General features: G+C 48.0%; 1 protein-coding gene across 1 annotated transcript; it reads right to left on the reverse strand.

The window, feature by feature from the left end:
* LOC134474054 (serine protease inhibitor Kazal-type 2-like) lies at positions 1 to 7,342 on the reverse strand. The gene is made up of 4 exons (XM_063240424.1): positions 7,188 to 7,342; positions 5,885 to 5,919; positions 998 to 1,107; positions 1 to 230 (listed from the first exon to the last, which is right to left on the reverse strand). The coding sequence occupies exons 1-4, from the start codon at positions 7,240 to 7,242 to the stop codon at positions 185 to 187; spliced, it is 246 nt and encodes an 81-aa protein (XP_063096494.1). The 5' UTR covers positions 7,243 to 7,342; the 3' UTR covers positions 1 to 184.
* Positions 7,343 to 8,130: the final 788 nt, after the last annotated feature.

Here is an 8,130-nt window from a genome sequence, read left to right on the forward strand (position 1 = left end):
TGAATTTATGCTGTTTTTATTCCAGCTAAATAAAAGCAATGCACAAGGGTAAAAGTAAGAAACACAGATTTTCTACTAAATTCTCCTCCATGTCTCTCTGTTAGACAGAGTAACAAATCTCTTGCAAAACAATACTGAAGGGGGGGGTCCATCTGCAAGATGGGAAATCTTGGTCCCGGTCTGTTCAGCACGGCTCCTCTTGGATGACTTTAATGTCCCGTCCACTCTCCCTGCAGATGGAATCACACAGATACAGGATCACTTCCTGCCATGACGAATCCAGCTGCTATTTGCCTATGGTTCATGTCACTATAGAATAGACTCCATCCAGGACTGCCTTTACATAATCATGGTGTCAGCTAAATCTAGGACTCCTGGAAAGTGGAAGTCCTCACCTTCCCCACGATGCCCTTTGTCCAGAGCCCAAGGCCCCAGGCACAAAGCCTGAGAAGCACAGGACAAGGCAAAGGCTCCAAAGACTGAGCGCCATGGACCAACCAGCGGACACAGTGACCCTACTGGGGGTGTGACACACAGGGCAGCCAGTAGCACAGGCTTACTGCTTCCCAAGGGACAGCACAGTGGGTGCCGGGTCCCCTGCACATACGCTCTACATTTAAAAGAAAATGTCACAGCCCAGGGGTTTAACTATTGAATATATTAAATATACTCTTATGTATTTTTATTTTGGTGGTGCGTGTCTGTGTGTGTTCCATGCTAGGGATCAAAGGACTCAAGCATGTCAGGCACCTGCTCTGTCACTGAGCCACACCCTCAACCCCCAAATACACTCTTCATGGGAGAGATTCTGCACCCCTGACCCTGATTGTTTGTCCTCTAGTTGATCAGCCACACATCTCATTCTGACTCTGGCCTCAGTGGGAAGACTGACACTCACGGGACATTTGCTTCTTACACTCAAGGAAACACTCAATCCCCAAGAAAACAAAACCCAAGAAAGAAAAGTGCGGCTGGCAGAGCTGCTGAGTCAGGTTACCAGATCTTCAGGCACAGGAGACACTCATTGCCATAAGTGGTCAAGTCGCTCCCACACACGGGGTCCAGGTTCTTGGGACACCCTGGTAACTGGTACCGGTCACATTTTGCCTGGAAAAAAGAGAAAGTGCAAGAAACAAGCGGATGATTTGAGTCACACTTGGGTTTTTGGTTTTGTTTTGCTTTGACTATTTGAGGCAAGGTCTCGCTTTGTACCTCAGGCTGGCCTTGAACTCTGTGATCCACCTGCCTCAGCCTCCTGAATGCTGGAATCACAGGTGTGCACCACCATGTCTGGTTGAGAACATCTCTCATAAAATAGCCAAGGGTGGAGGGGAACAATGTCCCAATCTCCTTAGATCTCTTAGAAACATCCTGCACAACTATTTCTATTTTCAAATGTAAAAAATACATTCTATGTTGATACAATGCTTTAAAACATGCTACATTACAAAGGAAAAGGACTTCAGAGACTGGAATGTAGTTCAGTAGAAAAAGTTGTCCCATTAGCATTTCATGAGGTCCTGGGCAGGATCACCAGCAAGAAAAAAAAAAAGTGGACATGCATGCTGGCCGATGCCTATAATCCTGACCACTTAGGAGGCTGAGGCAGGGGAATCTCAACTGTGAGGCAAGCCTGAGCAACTCAGTGAGATACTGTTTCAAAGTTTTAAAAAGGCTAGGACTAGGAAGCAAGAAGAGCCAAGGCTTTCCCCACTGCCCCCCAAGAGCCATGCTGATCCTGAGAAACACAGGCTGAGCTGACAGCTATTGAAGTAAAATATAACTTAATGCTTGTAGTGTTTAGTGTTTCATTGATTTTGCAGGCCTAACGCTGGTAGTCTGATCATCTATTCAGAGGATAATATGCATCATAGTATCTATGGGTGATCTCCTCTGAAGGTGGCAGCCCTTGATAACTCTATTTTCTTGCTTTGAAGTCCTGTATTGTTTTCATTGTTTATTTTGGTTTGATTCTGTTTTGTCTTTTTTTATTTTATTATATCCAATGGAATGGGCAGCTACTTCAAAGACAGGAAGACATACTGGTAGCCATTTTGGATTTACTATAATCTTGTCTTCAAGTCCTGTATTGTATTCATTGTTTTGTTTTTATTGATTCTATTCTATTCCAGTGTGCTTGATTTTACTATGTCTGATGGTATGGGCAGCTATTCTGAAGACAACAAAAGGCATTATGGTAACCATGATTGATTTCTCATTGTCTTATTTGAAGTCCTGTATCGCTTATACTATTTTGTTTTCATTGGCCTTATTCTTTTTAAAATAAAAAGCTAACTAAAATAAAATCAATCAATGCATAAAAAGGGTTGGGAGACATTGCTCAATTCTGAGCTCAATTAACTGCCACAGAAGAAAATAAAATTCCTCAGCATTTGTTCTCATTATTATCATTTTTATTACTTATATTTTTCTTTTTTTGGTACCAATAATCAAACACAGGCTCTACTGCTTACCAGGCATACACTGTGCCACTGAATTATATAGCTTCTGGCAGGGCTCCTGGTATCTGCCCTTGGCATAACCGCACGGTCAGAACTGGACCCTGAAGTTACAGGGTTAATGCTCCCCCTCCACCCACACACACACCGAGATACCTAACAGTCCTCACCCCTAGTACTGGGATTAGGCACTGGAGAGAGCGTCCCTACAGAGGTGGTCCAGTTAAAATAAAGTCAGGAGTCAGTGTCCTCATTAAAACGGTGGAATCTGGACATTGAGACGGACAGGAGTGCAGGTGGAGACAAGGACAGGGACCCCATAAGCCAAGGAGGCCACCGGACACCAGGACTCAGCCTGGAACGGATTCTCCTGTTGGCCCTCACGAGGAACCAGTGCGGCTGACACTTATTCTGATCTCCAAGCAACCAAATTGTGAGATGACCACTCTCTGCTGTGCAGGCCGCCTAGCTGGTGGCACTGTGCAGCCCTGACTTGGGGTCCTGCAGCCCATTCCTCTATCTGCGTGGGACTGAGGCCTTTAATGGAGGGAGCTGAGAGAGGCGATAAGTGTGGCTCTTCAGCAGAGCCGGGAACAGTCACAGGGCTCAGACTCTGGTGAACACAGCCCCGATTAGCAAGAGTGCAAATATATGGCCATTCTGTTGCTGATTTTTTGTTTCAAAACAAGAGTTCACGATGTAGCCCAGACTGGCCGTGAACTCAGGACCCTCCTGCCTCAGCCTCCTGACTATCTTCTATTATAGACACGGGTCACTGTATCTGCCCCCGCTTTTTTTTTTAACTAAATGGTGACCACTTTCCTTGTCTTTTAGTAAAAGAAATCACCCAGTCTCAGCAGTAAATAAATGAAACACACTTTCTACTGCTGTTACTTGGATCTACAAAGCCAAAAGCAACACTGGCCATGGCCAGGCCTAGAGTTAAAGAAGGCCCCCTGAGTCCTTGTGTGCTGCAGTTGTGGACAGAGCCCCTAACTTTCACCTTACAAGTAGGAAACAGAGGAGACATCCTGGGACAGCAGAGCTGGGAGCTGGTATTTTGAGTCATTGTGACTTTAGCTGGATCCAAGGAATCAAAAGGTGAGACCTTTCATTAAACACCTCAGTTAAGGAGAGTTCTGTGTGCTCTCACTGCCAACCCACATCCACAATTTATCACCTGTGGTCTCTGCTTTCAGTGTCTTTAAAGCAGGGTCTTCCAATGGTGACACTATTTGCATTTTGGGACAAATGTTAATAGCTGTAGCTGCTCCATGCACTGTAATATCCTTAGCACACTCCTGTGCTCTACTCACTGGGTACAGGTGAGAAGTCCTCCGTTAGGATGATCACACATGTGCCAGGAATAAAACTGACACACCGTGAGAACTTAAAAGACCTTTACAAAACAACTTGGTTTTTAAAAATCTTTCCTCAGTTATTTATAGTTGTTTTATCTACACATAATTCAACAGCATTTTTACAGCAGTTTGTCTTTCAGGAAGTTTTTCTATTCTCACATAAATGATGAGACTTTAGGTCCGGGAATTTAGCTCAGCAGCGTAAGTACCTACCTTGCAAGCACGCAGTTGTGAGTTTGATCCCCGGTACCAAAATAAATAAACAAATAAATAGTGACTTTAGCCAGGTACGTGGAACACACCTGCAGTCCCAGCTACCTGAGAGGCTGAAGCAAAGGATTGCAAGTTCAAAGCCAGCCAAGGCAACGTAGAAAGATCCCTGGATGGATGGATGTTTAGACAGACAGGACTGGCGATGTTGCACAGTTGTGAAGCATGCCTAGATACTACCAAAAAAAAAAAGCTTTCTTTCAACTCATGTTTGTTTAAAAAAAATCATGTAGGGGCTGGGGGTTTAGCTCAGCGGCATAAGCACCTGCCTTGCAAGAAGGCAGTCGTGAGTTCGATTTCTGGTACTGAAAAAAAACGAAAAAGGCAAAAAAAAAAAATCATGTAATACAAGTAAATATTAACAAATACAATATAAAAATCATTCTTCTATGAAAAAATAAAACAAAGTTTCATAGAAAAATAATTAATATATTGCATATCAGTCTTTTTTTTTTTTTACAGGGAATTGAACACACAAGGTCGTGCTTGCCAGGCAAACACTTACCCGCTGAGCTAAACCCCTGGCCCTGTGTATCAGTCTTAAAAGAAGGGCCAAAACATTACTTACAATAAAGAAACAAATAACAGCACACAACTTTGTTTTCAATTGACTAAAAGATGCTAATAGTATAAATGAAAACATTGTCATAAATATTAAAATCTCTTTGCAAGAACGAAACAGGTCATTTGGGGGAACTACTTGAACGTCTGTCTTCTTCCTAATTCTCTGCCTTCTGTTTTCCTCTTCCGGTTCATGAGTGTTTTCATTCACGATTAGGATGAGGCTGGAGTCCTTTACACCCCAGGAGTCTAGCATCCAGCCCAGAACCGCCAAACACACAGAAAGGCTCCTCGGAGAAAGGTGAGTGCAAAGGAATAATCTCTAGCCCAGAGTGGGAAAGGCTATGCAGAACTCGGTTAGAGAAAGGCGGGAGTCATCTGTTTTCAAGTTGCTTAATTGGACAGTCATCTAGTGAGTTTCTGTTAACAACTATGATCCATGAAGACTGCTGCCTACTGCCAGTCCAGGAAGCCAAAACAACATCTCTAACAACCAGCCCCAACAGTCTTGATTAGTAACTGACATTATAGCTGGGTGTGGTGGCACATGCCTAGAATCACAGGACTCCGGAGGCTGAAGCAGAAGGATCCTGTTACATTGAAAGCCATCCTGGGCTACATAATTAATGAGTTCAAGGCCGGTCTGGACTGCACAGTGAGATGCTGTCTCAAAAATAACAAAACAAAACAATAACCTGACAGCATCCCTAACTTTTGTCCTGGATTCTAGCTTGGGACCAAACAGTAAAGCCAAGTGCACACCCTTGCTCAATCCCGTGGGACACCGCTTCCCTGGTGGCCACCAGCCTGGGTCAAGCCTCAGCTGAGCCTCTCCTTTCCCACTGTGAGCTGTCCTGCTCCTTCCTGCCCCAGAGCCTCTCCCAAACCACAGTCAGTGGTGGTCTAAGCCCTTACTACTACAGCAGCTCTGAGCAAACAGCCTCTGCTGTCATCTGCTCCCCACCCACAGCCATGGAACTGAATGTGATCAGACGCATGGGCAGACCATGTACAACATCACTGCCAGGCCAAGGAACTCTGCAAGGAAATACTAACATAGACAAGGCTGTGAGATGGTCAAAACTGAGCTGCACTGAACTAAGCTTTATGCTTTTATCTGTACAGAAGGCCTGTCTGGGGCCTGATTCTAAAGTGTTCTGCACACAGACGGGGCACGGCAGGCCTGAAATGAGGGGCGGTCCTTGGAGCCCTTAGCAGAGGCTTCCCACTTACTGGTCTAGGCCCTTCGTATCTTCGCTCCACAGAGGCTGTAAGAAGAAAAGACATTTTACATCATTAAACATGAATTTTGCTCATGAAGGTTCTTTTAAAAATGGTTTTTGGCCAGGTGTGGTGGTGCACACCTATAATCCCAGCACTTGGGAGGCTGAGGCAGGAGGATAGGTGGGAGTTCCAGGCCAGCCTTGGCTACATAGTGCATCCAAGCCAGAACTTAACTGTATAGTAAGACCTTGTCTCAAGAAAAAAAAAAAAAAATTAAAAAACAAAGATTTTGTGGTTTAGACACACCTTCTCCCTATCTTCTTATGCTATTTTTAGGGGGATTCACTATGTAGGTAAGGCTCATCTGAATCACTATGTACCCCAGGCAAGTCTGAAACTCAAGCCTACCTCAGCCTCTTGAGTGTTCTGAGTGCTGAGATTCCAAGTGTGCACCACCAAGCCTGGCTGATGCCTGGATTCTCAACCCAACTTGTCCCATGCCCTCTGAAAAAGGATGCCCTCTTCCAACTAGCATTTTTAAAAGGAACATCTGATTCTGTTCCTTTTGAGGTTTGGTTGAAAAACGACTCTAGGGGCCCGGGGATTTAGCTCAGTGGCGTAAGCACCTGCCTTGCAAGTCGTGAGTTCGATCCCCGGTACCAATAAAAAGGAAAAAGACAAAAAAAAAAAAAAAAAAAAAGAAAAGAAAAGAAAAACGACTCTGAAGCTAAGTTACAAACATAGGGAAGCCACTCTTGCCAATTCGTGAGATCCTTTTCCTCTGTGGTGCAGGGTAATAAATACAAAACTTAATTTTAGGTATTAGCTTGTGGAGAGGGGGCTGAAAGAGGTATGGCTCTGCAGTTTAGGCTGGCCTTGAACTCACTTGTAGCCCAGGCTGGCCTCAAACTCTTTAGTGATCTTCTTGCCTCAGCCTCCTATGCTGGCATTACAGGCATGAGCACCATGCCCAGCAGGCGTTAGCTTCAGCTCCATCCCATCCCTTCTCACTTCCAGCACATCCGCCCAGGGTCAGTGGAGTCCCTGAGGTACTAAACACCCAACTACTTTTCCGGGAAACAGATAATCTGCTTCAAAAGAGGTACAGATAAGGACTGGTGTCGCTTAGGGGAAGCAGGAAGGGAACCCAGGGCCGCCCCCCCCCCCCAGGGCGGCAGCCCCTCTGCGGTCCAGGAACCGCCGGTAAAGGGCGCGATGCGATCGTCGCCAAGGCCACCTGAAGCGGAGGCACAGGCCCGGTGGCTGGTGGACTCCGTCACAACTTCCCGGTCCCCGACACCAGGCCCCTCACCTGCGAAGTCCCCCCCCAGGAGCAGCAGCGCCAAGCACACTGCCGCGAGCGCCATCGTTCCTGCGCCGCCGCCGCCACCGCCGAAGTCAGCAGGAGCCGCCGGGGGTTAGAGGACCGCGCAGGGGGCGGGGCCTGTGAGGGCGGGGCGGTGGGTGGGCGGGGCCTGGTGTGGTGGGCGGGCGGTGGGCGGGGCAGAGCCAAGGGTGGGGCTGTAGCCGCTGGGTCCAGGGGAGAGCGGCCTGCCCTTTAAAAGAGGGAGCTGCGGAGATGGACCGCGGGGTGAAGCGGCCCCCACCTGGATGGCCCCGAGGACGCGGCTGCAGCTGCGGGAACCTCGCGGGCTGGGCGGGCTGGGCGGGCTGGGGCTCTGGGGCCGGACCCCGGCTGTGTCTGCTGAGTTCCTGCGGAGTCGCTCAGCTCCACGCTGCTATCTCGGAGGATCCCCAGGAGTGGGGAGGGGGGCGCCGGGAACCGCGGACCTGGAGGCAGCTTTCCGGAGAGCATGCAGGGTCGGGAAGACAGACGGAGAGCAGGGGGTCAGGAAAGCGACTCAGAGGAGGCGCTGCAGCTGAGCGCCGAGGGATGAGTACAGCGCCGCCTGAAAGACTCTGGGGACCGGATCCCGAGCCCAACGGACTCAGTGGCTCCCTGGCTGCAGCACCAGACTTTGGGCCCGGTCCTGGGGACCACGTGGCACCGAGGGCCCTGGCAAGGGATTTCATTTGTGTACTTGCAGTAGGAGGCCGGTGGGGGTGCGGGATGGAATCCCTGAGTGCTGTACCACTGAGCTGTATACCCTTGGTCCTTGTAAAAATTTATTGTGAGTCAGCGTCTCACTCAGTTGCCCAGGCTGGTCTGGAAGTCGCTGTCCTCCTGCCTCAGGCTCCTCAGTAGCTGTCGTGCCCTGTCACAACAGGCACCTGTGGGAGTTTTGAGCAAAGGA

Source organism: Cavia porcellus, unplaced genomic scaffold (assembly GCF_034190915.1).
Source record: "Cavia porcellus strain 051 isolate PalLab524CR breed Dunkin Hartley unplaced genomic scaffold, mCavPor4.1 scaffold_30, whole genome shotgun sequence".
Taxonomy (NCBI): domain Eukaryota; kingdom Metazoa; phylum Chordata; class Mammalia; order Rodentia; family Caviidae; genus Cavia; species Cavia porcellus.